This window comes from Macaca thibetana, chromosome 6, assembly GCF_024542745.1.
Source record: "Macaca thibetana thibetana isolate TM-01 chromosome 6, ASM2454274v1, whole genome shotgun sequence".
Lineage (NCBI taxonomy): Eukaryota > Metazoa > Chordata > Mammalia > Primates > Cercopithecidae > Macaca > Macaca thibetana.
In genome coordinates this window covers 2,112,516-2,134,046 of record NC_065583.1, presented here as the reverse complement: position 1 = coordinate 2,134,046, position 21,531 = coordinate 2,112,516, and the positions used below count along the sequence as shown (strand labels likewise).

At 50.7% G+C, this 21,531-nt stretch overlaps 1 protein-coding gene across 2 annotated transcripts in view; it reads left to right on the top strand.

Moving 5' to 3' along the window:
- Window positions 1–21,531, top strand: part of RUFY1 (RUN and FYVE domain containing 1) — a 65,958-nt gene that overhangs the window by 37,169 nt on the left and 7,258 nt on the right. For both annotated transcript variants that reach the window (XM_050794177.1, XM_050794176.1), the window contains 6 exons: window positions 1,641–1,757; window positions 3,495–3,662; window positions 13,272–13,369; window positions 15,618–15,737; window positions 17,582–17,711; window positions 20,690–20,784. In XM_050794177.1, coding sequence (XP_050650134.1) covers window positions 1,641–1,757; window positions 3,495–3,662; window positions 13,272–13,369; window positions 15,618–15,737; window positions 17,582–17,711; window positions 20,690–20,784 — 728 coding nt within the window. The remainder of the gene's footprint in view (window positions 1–1,640; window positions 1,758–3,494; window positions 3,663–13,271; window positions 13,370–15,617; window positions 15,738–17,581; window positions 17,712–20,689; window positions 20,785–21,531) is intronic.

The window sequence follows — 21,531 nt, the reverse complement described above, 5'->3', positions numbered from 1 at the left end:
TTGCTCTTTGTGCCCTTCCGTGGTAGAGTCCATTTGACATTTTGTAGGATTGTTGGCTTGCAGCTGTGTCACATGATGACTTAAGGGTAGAAACCTCACCTGGGCCGGGCGTGGTGGCTCACGCCTGTAATCCCAGCACTTTGGGAGGCCGAGGCGGGCGAATCACAAGGTCAGGAGATCGAGACCATCCTGGCTAACACGGTGAAACCCCGTCTCTACTAAAAATACAAAAAGTAGCCAAGTGTGGTGGCGGGCACCTGTAGTCCCAGCTACCCAGGAGGCTGAGGCAGGAGAATGGTGTGAACCCGGGAGGCGGAGCTTGCAGTGAGCCTAGATCGCGCCACTGCACTCCAGCCTGGGCGACAGAGCGAGACTCCATCTCAAAAAAAAAAAAGACCATATCTGATTCACTTATAAATTCACTCAGTGCTAAAAACATGTTCATAAGTACTGGATGATGGGCTGAATGAGGGCTTTTCCTGCTAATGAAGTCTTGTTCCACTTTTTGTTGTTGTTGCTGCTGTTTTCTTGAGACGGAGTCTCGCTCTGTTGCCCAGGCTGGAGTAAGTGGCGCGATCTCGGCTCACTGCAAGCTCCGCCTCCCGGGTTCACGCCATTCTCCTGCCTCAGCCTCCCAAGTAGCTGGAACTAAAGGCGCCGCCACCACGCCCAGCTAATTTTTTTGGTATTTTTAGTGGAGACGGGGTTTCACCGTGTTAGCCAGGATAGTCTCAATCTCCTGACCTCATGATCCACCCACTTCGGCCTCCCAAAGTGCTGGGATTACAGGCATGAGCCACTGTACCTGGCCAAGTCTTGTTCTGTTTTAAAGAAAACTGAATTTAAATTGCTTTATGAAAGTCACTTTTTTTTTTTGGAAACAGAGTCTTGCTCTCTGTCACCCAGGCTGGAATGCAGTGGTGCAATCTCAGCTCACTGCAACCTCCACCTCCCGGATTCAAGCGATTTTCCTGCCTCAGCCTCCCAAGTAGCTGGAATTATAGGTGCATGTCACCATGCCCAGCTAATTTTTATATTTTTAGTAGAGACGGGGTTTCACCATGTTGGGCAGGCTTGTGTCAAACTCCTGACCTCAAATGATCCTCCCGCCTCAGCCTCCCAAAGTGCTGGGATTACAGGCATGAGCCACCACACCCAGCCTTATGAACTTAACTTTTCAAATATCTATGGACTTAACTCTCATTCTTTTTTTTTTGAGAAGGAGTCTCACTCTGTCACCCAGTCTGGAATGCAGTGGCACAATCTCAGCTCACTGCAAGCTCTGCCTCCCGGGTTCACGCCATTCTCCTGCCTCAGCCTCCCAAGTAGCTGAGACTGCAGGCACCCACTACCATGCCATGCTAATTTTTTGTAGTTTTAGTAGAGATGGGGTTTCACTGTGTTAGCCAGGATGGTCTCGATCTCCTGAGCTCGTGACCTGCCCACCTCGGCCTCCCACAGTGCTGGGATTACAGGCGTGAGCCACTGCGCCGGGCCAAATTTTTACCTTTTTCTATCTTGCTTAAAAAATAAAAATTACTTTACATTTTTTACAATTGTGGTATATTTTTAAGTACTTCATAATTAGCTTGCTTTCCACAAGCAAACAATTCCTCTTTTGGTGTCCTTGTTTGATACAGATAACAAAACAGGATACCAAAGTTGAGCTGGACACTTACAAGCAAACTCGACAAGGTCTGGATGAAATGTATAGTGATGTGTGGAAGCAGCTAAAAGAGGAGAAGAAAGTCCGGTTGGTGAGTGTGCAAGACTGAGTGTCTTTAGAGTTTCCCAGTAGCCCTCTAAGTTAATTCTGTCAACACTTCTCACAGGCATGCTTAACCGTCCTGATGCTCATGGAAAGTCAGAAGCTGTTCATTTAAAAAAAAGTTATTTTAAGTCTATGGTTACAACTCAGTTGTGCATTGTCACTTATATATTTTCCCATTTTATAAATCTTTATTTTTGTTTGTTTGTTTGTTTGTTTGTTTGTTTTCAAGACGGAGTCTCACTGTGTCTCCCAGGCTGGATGGAGTACAGTGGCACAATCTCGGCCCACTGCAACCTCTGCCTCCTAGGTTCACGCAGTTCTCTGCCTCAGCCTCCCGAGTAGCTGGGATTGCAGGCGCCTACCACCACGCCCAACTAATTTTTTGGTGTTTGGTTTTTTTTTTGAGACAGAATTTCACTCTTTTCGCCCACGTTAGAGTGCAGTGGCGCGATCTCGGCTCACTGCAACCTCCGCCTCCCAGGTTCAAGCAATTCTCCTGCCTCGGCCTCCAGAGTGGCTGGGACTACAGGCACATGCTACCACGCCTGGCTAATATTTGTATTTTTAGTAGTAACGGGGTTTCACCATGTTGGCCAAGATGTTCTCCATCTCCTGGCTTTGTGATCCTCCTGCCTCAGCCTCCCAAAGTGCTGCGATTACGGGCCTGAGCCACCATGCCCGGCCAGTTTTTTGTATTTTTAGTAGAAATGGGGTTTCACCATCTTGGTCAGGCTGGTCTTGAACTCCTGCCTCGGCCTCCCAAAGTGCTGGAATTACAGGTGTGAGCCACTGCGCCCAGCCATTTTATGAATCTTTTACAGGGATTGCTATGAGACCAGATTGATGGTTTATTTGACAATACAATTCTCTCAGTCATAACCTCTGCCCTATTTATTTCCACTCAGCCTGTGCATCAGTGACCAGGTTACTTGTAAACGCTGTTCTTGTGCCTGCTTTATTTCTTTGCTTTTTTGCATGAATGCAAAGAGACATGTCCTGGGTCAGGACGGAACCATTTCAAAATGGTTGCACTTTCGTTGCTATAAACTAGCAAATCATTCTAGAAATTCTAACATTGCACTATCAGATCCCTTCCAGCACTCAGACGAGACAGATATTCTTTGAGAACATGCATTCTGATCTGTGGGTATGGAAAACATGGTTGCTGGAACCTAGGCTCATCCTGCCACTGACCAGCTTTCTGTTGACTTGATGTGGAGCCAGCTCTAACCGTACAGTGAGGAACAGGGGAAACAGCGTCTAATCCTGCTCAGACAGACTCTTTTCAGTCTCCCTGACCTACTCTCACCTTGTTTGTTTGGTTTGGTTTGGTTTTTTTCTTTAAGACAATCTCACCCTGTCACCCAGGCTGGAGTACGATGGTGGTGTGATCTCGGCTCACTGCAATCTCCGCCTCCCGGATTCAAGCAATCCTCCTGCCTCAGCCTCCTGAGTAGCTGGGATTACAGGTGCACACCACCACACCCAGCTAATTTTTGTATTTTTAGTAGAGACGGGGTTTCACCATGCTGGCCAGGCTGGTCTCGAATTCCTGGCCTCAAACGATCCGCCCGCCTCAGCCTCCCAAAGTGCTGAGGATTACAACCATGAGCCACACCCAGGCTTCAGTTTGTATTTTAAGCACTACTTGAGATTCAACCCCAGTTAAATACATTTCTGTGATCTATTTTAATAACATTTTCCTTGTAAATATCCTTTTAAGGAACTGGAAAAAGAACTGGAGTTACAAATTGGAATGAAAACCGAAATGGAAATTGCAATGAAGTTACTGGAGAAGGACACCCACGAGAAGCAGGACACACTAGTTGCCCTCCGCCAGCAGCTGGAAGAAGTCAAAGCGATTAATTTACAGATGTTTCACAAAGCTCAGGTGGGAGTTGGCTTTGTGTGCCTAGCACATCCTGGTTTCTGCTGCTCGTCAGTCTTGTGTCATTCTTCTTACAGAATGAGCGAGAAGACACGTAGAGCCCCGCGTATGTGTCAGACCTGCTCCTATTATGATTTCGATCCTCATGGCAGTCCCTGAGAAATGGGGGGAAATGTAAGTGACAAGGCAGAGCCAAGTCACTAAATCACATGCCCCTGGTGACAGCTCATAAGGGGAGACGTGGGTCTTTTTAACCCAAACCCAAACTTTGTCCATCCACCTTCGCTGTCTCTCCACTGTCTGTTTCATTCTATTTCAACGATTTACTGTTTACACCAAGCATGGAGGAGTGAATTAAAGATGTCATTTAGGGCCGGGCACGGTGGCTCACGCCTGTAATGCCAGCACTTTGGGAGGCCGAGGCGGGCAGATCACGATGTCAGGAGTTCGAGACCAACCTGGCCAACATGGTGAAACCCTGTCTCTACTAAAAGTACAAAAATTAGCCAGGCATTGTGGCGGGCACCTCTAATCCCAGATACTCAGAACGCTGAGGCAGGAGAATTGCTTGAACCCAGGAGACAGAGGTTGCAGTGAGCCGAAATCATGCCATTGCACTTCCAGCCTGGGTGACAGAGCAAGACTCTGACTCAAAAAAAAAGTTATTTAGTATTGGCTTTTCAAACTTGCCGTTAAGATAATGTTTCTGAGTGTTCTGGGCCACATAGGTAGCTGGTTGCCTCTCCTGTGTCATTTCAGGGTGGTCCAGGGGAACTGTCCCAGACAGAACCAATCATGCCAGAGTTTGAAAAACAGCATCTAGGCCAGGCACAGTGGCTCACGCCTGTAATCCCAGCACTTTGGGAGGCCAAGGCAGGCAGATCACGAGATCAGGTGTTCGAGACCAGTCTGGTCAACATAGTGAAATCCCATCTCTACTAAAAATACAAAAAATTAGCTGGGGGTGGTGGCAGGTGCCTGTAATCCCAGCTACTTGGGAGGCTGAGGCAGGAGAATCCCTTAAACCTGGGAGACAGAGGTTGCAGTGAGCCGAGGTCACGCCACTGCACTCTAGCCTGGGTGACAGAGCAAGATTCCATCTCAAAAAAAAAAAAAAAAAAGGAAAAGAAAAACAGTATCTAAAAATTAGAAAGCTTTTATTCCTCAGAAGCTCCTCAGAAGGGGACCATTCTACATCTTTCTCAAAACTTTTGACATTTTGGTTCCTATTTTCTTGCCAAAACAGTCCCATTTCATTTTCCATGGATATAGCTTCACTCTTACTTCCTGTAACATCTGTGTCACAGATAGTATGAGACAGCAATAATAAACTGTTATTTTTTCCTGTCTTTTTAAAACTATTAATCAGCCGGTCATGGTGGCTCACGCCTGTAATCCCAGCACTTTGGGAGGCCAGGCGGGCGGATCGCCTGAGGTCGGGAGTTTGAGACCAGCCTGACCAACATGGAAAAACCCCATGTCTACTCAAAATACAAAGATTAGCCAGGCGTGGTGGTGCAGGCCTGTAATCCCAGCTACTCGGGAGGCTGAGGCAGGAGAATGTGGTGGTGCAGGCCTGTGATCCCAGCTGCTCGGGAGGTTGAGGCAGGAGAATGTGGTGGTGCAGGCCTGTGATCCCAGCTGCTCGGGAGGCTGAGGCAGGAGAATGTGGTGGTGCAGGCCTGTGATCCCAGCTACTCGGGAGGCTGAGGCAGGAGAATGTGGTGGTGCAGGCCTGTGATCCCAGCTGCTCGGGAGGCTGAGGCAGGAGAAGCCCTTGAACCTGGGAGGTGGAGGTTGTGGCTCGTGCCACTGCACTCCAGCCTGGGGGACAGAGCGAGACTCTGGCTAAAAAAAAAAAAAAATACGATTATAATAGTAACAATAACAATTGAAGTAAAACAAAAGAAGAAAGGAAGAATTTGCATCTCTTCCGCAGTCATTACAAAAAAAAAATTAAAGGAAGGAAGAAAGGCTGGGCACGGTGGCTCACGCCTGTAATCTCAGCACTTTGGGAGGCCGAGGCAGGCAGATCACAAGGTCAGGAGATCGAGACCATCCTGGCCAACATGGTGAAACCCCGTCTCTATTAAAAATACAAAAAAATTAGCTGGGTGTGGTGGCGTGTGCCTGTAATCCCAGCTACTCAGGAGGCCAAGGTGGGGGAATCACTTGAACCGGGGAGTCAGAGGTTGCAGTGAGCCGAGACTATGCTACTTACACTTCAGCCTGGTGGCAGAGCAAGACTCCATCTCAAAAGAAAAAAAAGGAAGGAAAAAATAGGAAGAAAATAGTTTCAGCCTCCTGATAAATCATCTTTTTTTTTTTTCTAAGATGGAGTCTCACTCTGTCACCCAGGCTGGAGTGCAGTGGCGCGATCTCGGCTCACTGCAACCTCCGCGTCCCAGGTTCAAGCGATTCTCCTGCCTCAGCCTCCTGAGTAGCTAGGAGCACAGGCACGCAACACCACGCCCAGCTAATTTTTGTATTTTTTTTTTTAATTTTTTTTCCTTGAGACGGAGTCTCACTCTGTCGCCCAGGCTGGAGTGCAGTGGCTGGATCTCAGCTCACTGCACGCTCTGCCTCCCGGGTTTATGCCATTCTCCTACCTCAGCCTCCCGAGTAGCTGGGACTACAGGTGCCCGCCACCTCGCCCGGCTAGTTTTTTGTATTTTTTAGTAGAGACAGGGTTTCACCGTGTTAGCCAGGATGGTCTCGATCTCCTGACCTCGTGATCCGCCCGTCTCGGCCTCCCAAAGTGCTGGGATTACAGGCTTGAGCCACCACGCCTAGCCAAATTTTTGTATTTTTAGTAGAGACGCGATTTCACTGCGTTGGCCAGGCTAGTCTCAATCTCCTGACCTCGTGATCTGCCCACCTCAGCCTCCCAAAGTGCCAGGATTTCAGGCACGAGTCGCCGCGCCTGGCCATCTATTTTAATTTTTTAATGTTTTCTTCTGATGTTGGTTAGTAAATAGACATAATGTAAATATGTGTTCGTTAGGGGAAACTAATCTGCTGTGAGAATTTAGCAGACCCCAAAATAGAGTGACTTAAAAGTATGGGAATTTGATTCTATTCTTGAAGGCGATGAAAAAAGAAAAACACATACATACACGCACACACACACATATATATATGGGTGTGTTATGTATATGGGAATTTATATGGGAATTTGTATTTCTGTTATGTAATGGTTGCAAGATGGGCATTTCAGTCTAGCAGTTTTGTTCCCCGCAGTCATTCGGGGCCCCAGCTCTCCAGGCCACTCTGGTTGTCACCATTCCTGCCATTGCAAGGTGGTGGAAAAACCAAAGTCCAGAGCCGGGACCTCCTCTCAGGCAGTGAGACAGAAGTTGCACACAGGCATCCAGTCAGTTCCGTAGGAAGGGGTTGTCACCAGTGGCCCACGTGGGTCTGAGGGGGACCTGGGAGCTCCTTTTTTCCGGAGCTACAAGCCCACTGAAGGGGAGGAGTGATGTTGCTAGACGGATCTTTGTCTCTGCCAGAGTTGGCCCACGGGAACTGCCGTGACATCCCGGCTGGACCCTGCATCCTCTTCAAGTCTGCAGTCCCTGGCTGATGTGTGGCCCTCTCCAGCAGGCCACGGGACCTGTGGCCCAGAAGGCCAGCATCTTCCTCACGTTAACCTGTCACCCCCAGCATGAAACGGTGGAGGAGAAACAAGACACACATAGGGGAAGTGCCCGTGTGGAAAAGGGAGACACAGCAGTCGCCGGCCCCATTTCTTAGCATGCCTGGCCACACTGGTTCTGCCTTTGAAGGAATTTCTTGATCAGCTGACCCCACAGCCCCTCAGAGGTCCGCCGTCATCTATGGCCACATCTGAAGGGGGCTCAGAGCATGCCCTCCTCAGAGCCTGCGCAGCTTTTTCGAGCAGCTTCTTCCAGGTATCTCTTGGCCAGCCTGGCAGTTGTAGTGGGGATCGGTCACAGGTGTTTTTCAGATCAGACTTGATGTCTTTGACAAGGCAGTTGCCTCAGTCGCAGTCTCTTTTCAGTTCATTTCCCCTTGGTCTGTGTGTCAGCGACCAGAGTTCCTCCCTGAACTCAACTTAGTTCTTGTTCCTGCCTGACTGCTTTTGCTTCTTTGGGTGTGTGTGTGTCTGTGTGTGTCTGTGTATGTCTGTGTATGTATGTCTCTTCCTTTCTCCTCCCTCTGTCACTTTAATGACCAATCATCTGAAACAACAGATTTAGGTGTGAGAGAAGCACCTTTGATCTGATCTTCGCTGCAGGGCTGTTCTATAGCGCCTTCGTTGCTATTCTTAGTCTTGTCTATTTTAGGGTCCAAAAGCAGTTGACGTTTCTGGTTCTGTGAAGTCCCTACCTTTGGCCTCTTTATTCCTGTGCGTCTTTCTGCACCAGCCAGCTGACTTCCACCTGCGCACGGCCCTTCCTCACAGCGCCTTGTTCAGACAGCAGGATAGCCAACGTGCACTAGACTGACTCCTGCAGCTCTTTCTATGCGTTCTGGCACTGCTGGCCGGTGCTGTTTGCCAAGCTTAGGCAAGTGACAGCTGTACCCAGCGCTTTGCCATAGCTAACAGGGATCACCAGCTTTCCAGCTGCCAGTATCTACTTTGACAACACCCACCCCTGCCTCCCAAGTCAGTGCCGCATATGGTCAGTTTTATTTTTTATTTTTTATTTATTTATTTATTTTGAGACAGGGTCTGGCTTTGTCGCCAGGCTGGAGTACAGTGGTGGGATCTCAAGTCACTGTAACCTCTGCCTCCCGGGTTCAAGCAGTTCTGCTTCAGCCTCCCATGTAGCTGGGACCATAGGCACGTGCCACCACGCCCGGCTAATTTTTGTATTTTTGGTGGAGACAGGATTTGGCCATGTTTCCCGGGCTGATCTTGAACTCCAGGGCTCAAGCAGTCTGCCTGCCTCAGCCTCCCAAAGTACTGTGATTGCAGGTGTGAGCTGCCACACCTGGCCCAATATGGTGCGTTTTCATTTGGGAAGCACCACACACCAAGAGACCTCTGGTACTGCTATGATCGTATCATCTTGTTTTCACTTCAAACCCTTTTTCCCCATTGGGCTTCCAATGCAGATGGTTGAGTCAGTCATAATCTCTTTTTTTTTTTTGAGACAGAGTTTCACTCTTGTCTCCCAGGCTAGAGTGCAATGGTGTGATCTGGGCTCACTGCAACCTCCGCCTCCCAGGTTCAAGCGATTCTCGTGCCTCAGCCTCCTGAGTAGCTAGGATTACAGACATACGCCACCATGCCCAGCTAATTTTTGTATTTTTGGTAGAGATGGGGTTTCACTGTGTTAGCCAGGCTGGTCTCTAACTCCTGAGCTCAGGTGATCTGCCCTCCTCAGTCTCCCATAGTGCTGGGATTATAGACATGAGCCACCACTCCCAGCCTTTTTTTTTTTTTTTCCAATAGAGACTGGAGTGTCACTGTGTTGCCCAGGCTGGTCTCGAACTCCTGAGCTCAGGTGATCTGCCCTCCTTGGTCTCCCATAGTGCTGGGATTGCAGACATGAGCCACCGTGCCCAGCCTTTTTTTGAATAGAGACTGGAGTCTCACCATGTTGCCCAGGCTGGTCTCAAACTCCTGAGACCTCAAACTCAAGCGATTCTCCCACCTTGTCCTCTCAAAGTGCTGAGATTATAGGCATGAGCCTCCGAGCCCAGACTGTAATATTCTTTTACAAAATTTTGAAATCTCTTTCATTCAGCATTTTTAGTTGCATTTTCTGCCTTTCTTCCTTATTGAGTCTTACCAAAGGTATGTCTCTTTTAATAATCTTCCCGGCCAGGTGCGGTGGCTCATGCCTATAATCCCAATACTTTGGGAGGCCAAGGCTGGCAGATCACGAGCTCAGGAGTTCGAGACCAGCCTGGCCAACATGGTGAAACCCCATCTCTACTAAAAATACAAAAATTAGCCGGACATGGTGGTGCATGTCTGTAAGCCCAGCTACTCGGGAGGCTGAGGCAGGAGAATTGCTTGAACCTGGGAGGTGGAGGTTACAGTCAGCCGAGATCGCACCACTGCACTCCAGCCTAGACGATAGAGTGAGACTCCGTCTCAAAAACCAAACAAACAAAAACTTCGCGAAAAAACAACTTTTTTATCCTAATGTTTTTTTGTTTTTGATTTTGTTTTTGTTTTTTGGGTTTTTTTTTTTTTTTTGAGACAGAGTCTTGCTCTGTCACCCAGGCTAGAGTGCAGTGGCATGACCTCAGCTCACTGCAACCTCCAACCCCCAGGTTCAAGCAATTCTCCTGCCTCAGCCTCCTGAGTAGGTGGGATTACAGGTGTGCACCACCACGCCCAGCTACTTTTTGTATTTTAGTGGAGATGGGGTTTCACCATGTTGGCCAGGCTAGTCTTGAACTCCTGACCTCAGGTGATCCACCCGCCTTGCCCTCCCAAAGTGCTGGGATTACAGGCGTGAGCCACAGCGCCCGGCCTATTCTAATATGCTTTACTGTTGTTCCATACTTAATTGATTTCTACTGTGGCATAACAAGAAATATATGTTTGGTCTCTGCCCCTGGTTCCTGGTACGCAGCTTCCTAAACCCTTGGATGCTCTAGAGTGAAAGACTGTCTTTTGTATGCTGACAGCTGGTAGCTGGGGCTTCTGGGTAACGTTAGGATAGTCATGGTCCCCTGAAAGACAAAGCATGATTACAGACCTAGAACTTTTCAGCCCCACCCCAGGAGGTAGGGGTGACGGACTGAAGATTGAGCTAATCACCAGTGATCAATGATTTCATCAGTCGTGACTCCATAATGAGACCTCCCTAAAAACCCCAAACCACAGGGTTCGGAGAGCTGCTGGCCTGACGAGCCCAGCAAGATGCTGGGAGGGTGGTATATCCAAAGAGGGTGCGGAAGCTCTGCACCCCTTCCCCCATCCCTTACCCTGTGCGTCTCTTCCATTTGACCATTCCTTTATAATAAACCAGTAATTGTAAGTCAAGTGCCTTCCTGAGCTCTGTGAGCCGTTCTAGCAAAGCCGAGGAGGGGCTCGTGGGAAGCCCCCATGTACAGCTGCCTGGTCAGAAATACAGTGGCCATCTGGGGCTCCCAGCTGGTGGCTCAGGGGGCCAGTCTTGTGGGACTGAGCCCTTCCTAACTGTGGAGTCTACACTGACCCTGAGTAGTTACAGTAGTATCCGAATTGAATTGTAGGACGTCCAGTTAGTGTCAGAATTGGTTGGTGTGGAAAACCCACATAGCTGGTGTCAGTAGTGTGACTGGAACAGCTCACCCTCACCTTTGTGTTCTACTTGCTTTATTTGGGTTTGCTCTGTAGCTCATTTTCAGCTTCTGAAATGCACACTTACTGCATTAGTTTTGTCGCCGTTTCCTTAAAAAATTTCTTTAAAGTTGAAAATTGCCCACAAGAACTAGTTTAGCTGCGTCTTCCAAATTGTGACCGAAGTATTTCATCATTGCAGAAGCCCATTTTCCCCATTTTAGCATCTCGGAAATTGAGATGCAGCTTTTAGTCAAGATGGTACATCCTGTTTCAATCAGCAGCTTTTTCCTTTCTCAGTGGTGTGTGAAATTGTGGTGTTTCCTAGACTCAGTGCCATGTTCAGTGCAGTGAAGTATCATATGGTGTTTGCATTGTCTTTTAGCTCTAAGTATTTCATAATTTCCCTTTTTTTTTTGAGACGGACTCTCTGTCACCCAGGCTGGAGTGCAGTGGCGCAATCTTGGCTCACTGAAACCTCTGCCTCCCGGGTTCAGGCGATTCTCCTGCCTCAGCCTCCTGAGTAGCTGGGACTACAGGCGCCCGCCACCACCACACCCAGCTAATTTTTGTATTTTTAGTAGAGATGGAGTTTCATCATGTTGATCAGGATGGTCTCGATCTCCTGACCTCGTGATCCACCTGCCTTGGCCTCCCAAAGTGCTGGGATTACAGGTGTGGGCCACTGCGCCCAGCCCATAATTTCTCTTTTTTTAGCTCAATCGTTTCTAGTAATATGCTATTTAGTTTCCAGATACGAGGTGTTTCTAGCTGTTCTTTTGTTATTAATGTCTGATTTTATTACATTAAGATCAGAGAATACAGTCTTTATGGTTTTTTTTGTTTGTTTGGTTGGTTGGTTTTTTTTGAGACGGAGTCTTGCTCTGTCGCCCAGGCTGGAGTGCAGTGGCGCGATCTCGGCTCACTGCAAGCTCTGCCTCCTGGGTTCATGCCATTCTCCTGCCTCAGCCTCCTGAGTAGCTGGGACTACAGGCGCCTGCCACTACGCCTGGCTAATTTTTTTGTATTTGTAGTAGAGACGGAGTTTCACCATGTTAGCCAGGATGGTCTCGATCTCCTGACCTCATGATCTGCCCGCCTGGCCTCCCAAAGTGCTGAGATTACAGGCGTGAGCCACATGTGCCCAGCCTCCGTATGTTATTTTTCATGAATTTATTAGGACTTTTGTCTTCAGGCTCTTTTTTTGCTTTTTTTTTTTTTTTTGAGACAGAGTCTCACGCTGTTGGCCAGGCTGGAGTGCAGTGGCACAATCTAGGCTCACTGCAACCTCCGTCTCCTGGGCTCAAGCAATTCTGCCTCAGCCTCCGGAGTAGCTGGGATTATAGGCATCTGCCACCATGCCTAGCTACATTTTGTATTTTTAGTAGAGATGGGGCTTCACGATGCTGGCCAGGCTGGTCTCGAACTCCTGACCTCAGGTGATCCGCCCGCCTTGGCCTCCCAAAGTGCTGGGATTACAGGCGTGAGCCACCGTGTCCGGCCTGTCTTCTGGCTTTTTAAGGGTGTCTCTTGTTTGTTTTTTTTTTTTGAGACGGAGTCTTGCTCTGTGCCCCAGGCTGGAGTGCAGTGGCGCGATCTCGGCTCACTGCAAGCTCCGCCCCCCCCGAGTTCACGCCATTCTTCTGCCTCAGCCTCCCAAGTAGCTGGGACTACAGGCGCCCGCCACCTCGCCCGGCTAATTTTCTTGTATTTTTAGTAGAGACGGGGTTTCACTGTGTTAGCCAGGATGGTCTCTATCTCCTGACCTCGTGATCCGCCCGTCTCGGCCTCCCAAAGTGCTGGGATTACAGGCTTGAGCCACCGCGCCCGGCCTGGGGTGTCTCTTGTAAACACACAGGAACACACAGTGCCCGCTCCTGGCCGCTCTGTGTCTGTCATGGCTAAAAGCTGTACTTAGAGAAAATCACACAGATGTGGGTGCGAACCCAGTTCCACCCCTCATTTGCTCTTAACCTTCATCAGTTGCTTTCCTCTGAGTTTCTCGGTGGGAAAAGTGGGGTGAGAGCATCTTCCTTGAGAACCTTCAGGGCTCAGATGAACCAGTGGATGTGCCTGGCACGTGGGGACAGCTGGGGAACACTGAGCCTGACCCGACTCTGGAATACGCTGTCAAAAATGAGCAAAGACTCCAGGACCTCCCTCTCTACCTTTCCTTCTGCTGACAAAACTGAGAGCCTCGAGTCCATTTGTCTTCCAGGGGTGTGGGGAAGAGCAGCGATTAGCAGAATACTGTTGAAAGTGCCACAAAGGTACAAGGTTAACAAATAAGCCCCGTTTGTAATCCCGAGCAGGCGCAAGGATGCGGGACAGGCAGAGCATGAACCCCTCCTTTGCTTTTGTAGAATGCAGAGAGCAGTTTGCAGCAGAAGAATGAAGCCATCACATCCTTTGAAGGAAAAACCAACCAAGTTATGTCCAGCATGAAACAAATGGAAGAAAGGTAATCACTTCCGCCTGCAGATACTCTCTGGAAGGTGCCAAGCATTCCCTGGGCCTGGAACTTATTCAGAGTTCCTCTCCAAAGTGCAGGGCAGGGGCTGGGCGCGGTGGCTCACGCCTGTAATCCCAACACTTTGGGAGGCTGAGGCCGGTGTATCACCTGAGGTCAGGAGTTCAAGACCAGGCTGGCCAACATGGTGAAACCCTGTCTCTACTAAAAATACAAAAAATTAGCCAGGCGTGGTGGCGTACGCTTGTAATCCCAGCTTCTTGGGAGGCTGAGGCAAGAGAATTGCTTGAACCCAGGAGGCAGAGGTTGCAATGAGCTGAGATCGTGCCATTGCACTCCAGCCTGGCCAACAGGAAGAGACTCTGTCTCCAAAAAAAAAAAAAAAAAAAAAAGCCAGGCACAGTGGCTCATGCCTGTAATCCTAGCACTTTGGGAGGCCGAGGCAGGCAGATTACAAGGTCAGGAGATTGAGACCATCCTGGCTAACACAGTTAAACCCCGTCTCTACTAAAAATACAAAAAATTAGCCAGGTGTGGTGATGGGCACCTGTAGTTCCAGCTACTCAGGAGGCTGAGGCAGGAGAATCGCTTGAACCTGGGAGGGGGAGGTTGCAGTGAGCCGAGATCACGCCACTGCACTCCAGCCTGGGTGACAGAGCAAGACTCCGTCTCAAAAAAAAAAAAAAACTCTCAAAGCTCAGCAGTAAACAGTCAATCCAATTGAAAAATGGGCACAAGCTTGGCACAGTGGCTCACACCTGTAATCCCAGCACTTTGGGAGGCCGAGGCGGGTGGATCGCCTGAGGCCAGGCGTTCAAGACCAGCCTGGCCAACATGGTGAAACCCCGTCTCCACTAAAAATACAAACATTTGCTGGGTGTAGTGGTGCATGCCTGTAATCCCAGCTGCTTGGGACGCTGTGGCAGAAGAATCGCTTGAACCTGGGAGGCGGAGGTTGCAGTGAGCCAAGATCGTGCCATCGCACTCCAGCCAGGGCAACAAGAAAGAAATTTCATCTCAAAACAAACCAAAAAAAATTGGGGGGCAAAAGACTTGAACAGATACTTCATCACAGAGAACATCTGGACAGCAGAAAAGTACACGAGATGATGTTCAGACCATGGGCCATCAGAGAAATGAGTGGCGCCATCCCACCACACATCTGTTAGGACAGCTGTGGTTTCTTTTTTTTGTTTGTGTGTGTTTAATTTTTTTGAGCCAGAGTTTCGCTCTTGTCACCCAGGCTGGAGTGCAGTGGCACGATCTCAGCTCACCGCAGTCTCTACCTCCCAGGTTCAAGAGATTCTCCTGCCTCAGCCTCCCGAGTAGCTGGGATTACAGGCATGTGCCACCACGCCCAGCTAATTTTGTATTTTTGTAGAGATGGGTTTCTCCATGTTGATCAGGCTGGTCTCGAACTCCCAACCTCAGGTGATCTGCCCGCCCTGGCCTCCCAAAGTGCTGGGATTATAGGCGTGAGCCACCGCGCCTGGCCAGCTACAGTTTCTTTAATGACAACACCAAGTGCTGATGAGGACACAGAGTTAATGGATCTCTCATACGTTATTGGTAGGAATGCAAAATGGTGCAACCACTTAGGAAAACAGTTTCTCAAGAAGCTAAACGTCCTCTTACCATGTAATCCAAATAGAAATGAAACTTACGTCTACACCAAAACCAGTACATATGTTTGTAGCAGCTCTGTTCATAACTGCCAAAAACTAGAAACAGTCCCCGTGTTCTGCATTGGGTGAATGGATAAAGAAGGTGGTAATCTGTGCAGTGAGATACAGCTCAGCCATACAAAGGAATGAACCACTGCCCTTTGAGAATGTTCAGAGAGGAAACAAAAGGAATGAACCACTGACATACACAGAAACTTGGATTGATCTCAGCGACATTATTCTGAGAAAAAGCCAGTCTCAAGGTTATATAACGTATAATCACATTTAGATTACATTCTCAAAAAGCCAAAGCCATATTGTTGCAGAACAGATGAGTGGCTGCCAGGGGCTGAGGTGGGGAGATTGTGTGGCTCCGGATGGCAGCACTGGGGGGTTTTGGGAGTGGTGGGACTGTCCTGTATCCTGAGTGTGGTGGAGCTGACTCTCCGTGTGTTAAAACTCACAAGAGCTAATTTTACTGTGTGTTAATTTTAAGAAAGAATTTCAGCCAGCAAAAGTCATCCTTTCCTTACAAAGATTTGCTTCATTTGTGCTCTTGCTGGTGTCGCATCCAGGTTGCAGCACTCGGAGCGGGCGAGGCAGGGGGCCGAGGAGCGGAGCCACAAGCTGCAGCAGGAGCTGGGCGGGAGGATCAGCGCCCTGCAGCGGCAGCTCTCCCAGCTGCACGAGCAATGGTAGGGGCCCTGCAGGGAGCCTGGGCTGGGTGTGGCTCAGGAGGGACTGGGAAGAACTGGGGGCAAGTAGTGTCCTGCTTCAGCACTCACCCCTGCAGCGTTCGTATGTTACCCCTAGGGAGCTCCCTCCCCACAGGACGACTCACGTGCTCCAGCTCACCCCCAGAAGGTCTGGCCACGCTCAGACCATGGTCCCAGGTCACAGCCTTTATCACCCTTAACCACCCTTTCTAAAAAGAAACAACCGTGTGTCAGTGTTGAGCAGAAAGCCACCTTTCACCTACCCTTTGCTGACGGAAGCTTCATATGATTTTGTGCACAGTTCGTCTACAGATTTTTTTTTTTTTTTTTTTTTTTTTTTTTTTTTTTTTGAGACGGAGTCTCGTTCTGTCACCCAGGCTGGAGTGCAGTGGCCAGATCTCAGCTCACTGCAAGCTCCACCTCCGGGGTTCACGCCATTCTCCTGCCTCAGCCTCCTGAGTAGCTGGGACTACAGGCCCCCGCCACCTGGCCCGGCTAGTTTTTTTTTTTTTTTTTTTTTGAGACGGAGTCTGGCTCTGTCACCCAGGCTGGAGTGCAGTGGCCGGATCTCAGCTCACTGCAAGCTCCGCCTCCCGGGTTTACGCCATTCTCCTGCCTCAGCCTCCCGAGTAGCTGGGACTACAGGCGCCTGCCACCTCGCCCGGCTAAGTTTTTGTATTTTTAGTAGAGACGGGGTTTCACCGTGTTAGCCAGGATGGTCTCGATCTCCTGACCTCGTGATCCGCCCGTCTCGGCCTCCCAAAGTGCTGGGATTACAGGTGTGAGCCGCCGTGCGTGGCCTGTAGATGTTTTGAGATAGTGTATGTGGCAGATTAAAAGCCTGATGTTGGGAGAAGAGAGAGAAGAGACATGTTTATTCCCACAGGGAGAGAGCAGACTCCAGGGGTCCAGCAGGGCCCCCAGGGCCACTCAGCGGGCACAGGGGAGGAGTCAGGTTCAGGCCGGGGCTCACTCCCGGCCTCTTCTCCCTCCAGGGTTCTCCATCGTGAGTCTGGCCATAGGTTATAGAAAGCAGAATGAGGCCGGGCACAGTGGCTCACGCCTGTAATCCCAGCATCTGGGAGGCCGGGGCAGGGAGATCACGAGGTCAGGAGTTCAAGGCCAGCCTGGCCAACATGGTGAAATGCCATCTCTAGTAAAAATACAAAAAATTAGCTGGGCATGGTGGCATGTGCCTGTAATCCCAGCTACTCGGGAGGCTGAGGCAGGAGAATCGCTTGAACCTGGGAGGCAGAGGTTGCAGTGAGCCAAGATCACACCACTGCACTCCAGCCTGGGCGACAGAGCAAGACTCCGTCTCAAAAAAACAAACAGAAAGCAGAATGAATTGGCCAGTGCGGTGGCTCATGCCTGTAATCTCTGCACCTCGGGAAGCTGAGGTGGGAGGATCACTCGAGCCCAGGAGGTTGAGGCTGCAGTGAGCTGAGGTTGCGCCACTGCGCTCCAGCTGGGATGACAGAGCTAGACCCTGTCTCAGGAAAAGGAAAGAAGGAATTTTGAACTTCCTTTCCTCAGGTCTCCACGTCAGGGGCGCGTTCTCTTCTGTGGTCCAAGTGTTCAGAGCTCTCTCCCTTCTCTCCTGCGGAAGAGTCGAGTATGGCCCTGCAGGCTTTTCTCTCCCTGGCTCCTGCTCTTTCCTGTGGACGGGCAGGTGACCCTGGGGGAGAGGAAAGCCTTGCCGAAGGGTTTCAGTGCTCAAGTGGCAATTCAGAGACTCCCCGTTTCCTGGGCAGTGTGTAGGGTTGTCGGTCCTCCATGAAGATCTCCCACGAGACTAACTCAAGTTTGTTTTATGGAAACAGCTCAAGCCTAGAGAAAGAACTGAAATCAGAAAAAGAGCACCGACAGGCTCTTCAGCGCGAATTACAGCGCGAGAAAGACACTTCCTCTCTACTCAGGACGGAGCTACAACAAGTGGAAGGATTGAAAAAGGTGAGGTGGGCCCTCCTGGGGCGGGAGAGCCTCTGGCAGGCTCCTCTCCCCGCACCCTGTGTGTGGGGGCTCCAGGGCGTGGGGAGGCTGTTAGGGGCTCCTATTTGAGGAGCGAAGACAAATAAATCACTAAGCCTGCTGGCCAGCTCAGATAGAGGCGAGTGCCATGAAGAGAATAAAGCAGAACAGTGTCCTCACCCGTGTGCAAGGGGCCTGGGGAGGGAGCGACCGGTGAGCAGAGGCTCCAGTGAGTTACGCCGTACAAAGCACCGCTTGGGCAGAGGCTGCAGGAGCAGCCAGGAGTGTGAGGAGCAAAGGGGAGGCCTCGGCGGCAGGCGGCAGGAAGCCCTTCGTGGGCCCTGGGAGCCAGGGGAAGGAACGTGGGTTTTGTTTTGAGCACAGTGGGAAGCTGGTGGAGGGACAGGATCCGTTTCGTTTGCGGACGGTCGTTGGTTCCTGTGTGGAGAGTGAGTGGCAGGCTTGCAGGAGAGGAAGCTGGGAGGAGCCAGTCAACATCTCCCAGCACATGGCAGTCCTTACCTCAGCCACTGCCCAGGGTCGGGTCATCCCTGGGAAGCAAACTGACCCCAGCCCTCCACTGCCCCCTCCCCTCAGTCCCCTGGAGGACCCTCTCACTTGGAGGCATGGCCTGGATGCGGTGGGCTTCAGAGGGCGAGAGAAGTGGGGTCCGGGAGGCCTTCACTGTCTGGCTGTGGAACGAGACCTCCCAGGAAGCTCCGAGGCCGTGTGGAACATTCGCCCTAATGTAAAACCATCGACTTTTCCCAGAGAGGAGGCGGCTCTGAGTCCTGGACGGGCTGACTGCGGCCTGGGGCGCTGTGGGGCTCCTCCCGTGTGGGGATGGTGTGCCCTCCTCTCAGGCCCCCGCACTGCCGAGCACTGCGGCGCAGCGGAGCCCAAAGCAGGCTTCCCTCGGCACCTTCCCAGGAGGGGCCCAGGGCTGGCTGGCTTCTGGACCTGGATTTTGTGGCGTTGAACACCGTAATGGACACCACTGAGCGATTCGAGAGAGTTAGAAAAGGCCCTTTTGATTTCCATCGGAAAGTGCCTGGAGTTGCTGGGGAAGGGAGAGCTTCCTCAAGAGCCAGGTCTGGCTTGGAGAGTGGAACGGAGGAAGTGCAGGGCAGAAGAGGACTTTCAGAAAGTTCTGCCTCGTCACGGGGCACACCTCCTTTATTCTGCTTCAAAATGCTTTGGTCAAAAGATTCGAATCACACAATTACAGCCCGCCCCAACAATAGGAACAAAACAATGTCTAGTATCCCCAGTTAAGCCACAGCGTGCCTTGCAAGCATGTACACAGAAGCAGAGGCTACGGCACAGGGTGTGCGGGGAGCTACCCCTCCGCTGGGGCCTAAGCTCCACCGCCGTCCCCCGTGGTCCCAGAAACCCCAGTTACTCTCTGGGTCTCCATCCTGGCCTTACCAGACTGGCTCAAGGTGCACTGGCCCCAGGTGTCAGTGCCGTTGTCCCCTGGGATTCTGCTCCATGCAGGGCTCCTCATGTGGTCCAGCCAGCCCCCAGGTGGTCTAGCCATGAAATGAGGTCCCAAGTCACCGCCTTCATCATCCTTGACCAGTGCTTTCCAAAAAAGCAACTTTTTCAGAGTTGAACAGGAAACCACCTTTCAAACTAGTCTTTGCTGATGCAAGCTTCGTGTGATTTTTGTGCACAGTTCTTCTTTAGATTTTTTGAGATAGCAATCTGTTTTGTAAAAAGTTTATCTTTTAAAAAGAAGCTCAAATAGGCAAAGCCTCATTTGTCCCATGAGGGTAACTTTTTTTTTCTTTGAGACAGAGTCTCACTCTGTCGCCCAGGCTGGAGTGCAGTGGCGCGATCTCAGCTCACTGCAACCTCCGCCTCCCCAGTTCAAGCGATTCTCCTGCCTCAGCCTCCCGAGTAGCTGGGATTACAGGCATGTGCCACCACGCCCTGCTAATTTTTGTATTTTTACTAAAGGAGGGGTTTCGCCATGTTGGCCAGGCTGGTGTTGAATGCCTGACCTCAGGTGATCCGCCCGCCTCAGCCTCCCAGTGCTGGGATTACAGGTGTGAGCCCTGTGCCCGGCCGAGGGTAACTGTTTTTAATGTGGCTGATGAATGTCACTGTCCTGTCCCATGTCTCTGTCCCAGCTGCAGAGCCCGCGTACAGTGCCTGCCTTCGAGCTGCCCCGTGTCGAGAGGAAGCTAGCAAGAAATAATCTTGAATGACATTAACACAGGACTACATTTTGCTTTTTTTTTGAGACGGAGTCCCACTCTGTCGCCCAGGCTGGAGTGCAGTAGCACGATCTCGGCTCACCACAACCTCCGCCTCCCCAGTTCAAGCAATTCTCCTGCCTCAGCCTCCCAAGTAGCTGGGATTACAGGTGCCCACCACACCCAGCTAATTTCTGTATTTTTAGTGGAGACAGGTTTGCACCATGTTGGCCAGGTTGGCCTCAAACTCCTGACCTCAGGTAACCCACCTGCCCCAGCCTCCCAAAGTGCTGGAAGTACAGGCATAAGCCACTGTGCCCAGCCGCCTTTTGCTATTGAAAAACATTCTGATCTGCTTGTTGCTCTGGTTGCTAAATCTTTAAAAAAAAAAAAAAAAAAAAAAAAAAAAGGCCGGTGCAGTGGCTCATGCCTGTAATCCCAGCACTTTGGGAGGCCAAGGCAGGTAGATCACAAGGTCAGGAGTTCAAGGCTATCCTGGCTAACATGGTGAAACCCTATCTCTACTAAAAATACAAAAATTAGCAGGGCATGGTGGCGGGCACCTGTAGTTCCAGCTACTTGGGAGGCTGAGGCAGGAGAATCGCTTGAACCCAGGAGGCAGAGGTTACAGTGAGCCAAGATGGTGCCACTGCACTCCAGCCTGGCGAGAGAGCGAGACTCCGTCTCAAAAAAATAAAAAAATTTTTTAAAAGGCCCGTGAATCCTCCGTCCAGCGTCTGGTTGGTTTGTTCATTTTAGGAGTTGCGGGAGCTTCAGGACGAGAAGGCAGAGCTGCAGAAGATCTGCGAGGAGCAGGAGCAAGCCCTCCAGGAAATGGGCCTGCACCTCAGCCAGTAAGAGCCCCACTCCCCTCGTCTGCCGCTGCAGGCACACCAGTCTACCCGGCGCACCCCTCGGGCCCCAAACCTACCTTCTGGCGAAAGGAGGGTGGGCCGTTTAGGAGCCCCGTCCACTGTTCACGGATGAGCTCTCAGGAAGCCAGGCCTCAGGGGGACCAAGCACTGATTCCTGCTAACCCCCTGGGGATGTCAGTCAGCTCTTAGTTAATTCATCAAGCGCACTCATTCCTAGTGACCAGGACACTCCTATTCCTTAGCTTCGTATCCAGGGCCTTAGGGAACAGATGGGCAATGAGAGGATTTCTTGGTCAGTCTACAGTCAGGCCAGAGGGAGCGTGGCGGGTTTGAGAATGGAAGCCTGGCCCGGTAGAGGTGCACTCACCGGCCTTGGGCAGCACAGCCCCTTCCTTTGGGGAACTGGCCACAGCAGCCGCCGGAGCCTGTCTGTCTGTCTGTCTGCTACAGATGCTGATGGGCACAGACCCTGGTAGCTCTGCTGTCCTCTGACTTGACAGCGCCCCTCTTTGGTGTCCCAGTCTGGACACGTTGCTGTGGACACCTGGGCCTTGGGGTGTATCACACTTCGGATTGTGGAGCTTGTCCATTTGTGTGATGATTTTGCATTTTCAACATAGTGGGTAGCCTTTTCTCCTCGAGTCAGGCCTCACGGTTGCAAGTAACAGAAATCCAACTCAAAGTAGCTTAAGCAAAAGAAGCCATCAGGAGTCGGTCTCTGTTTCC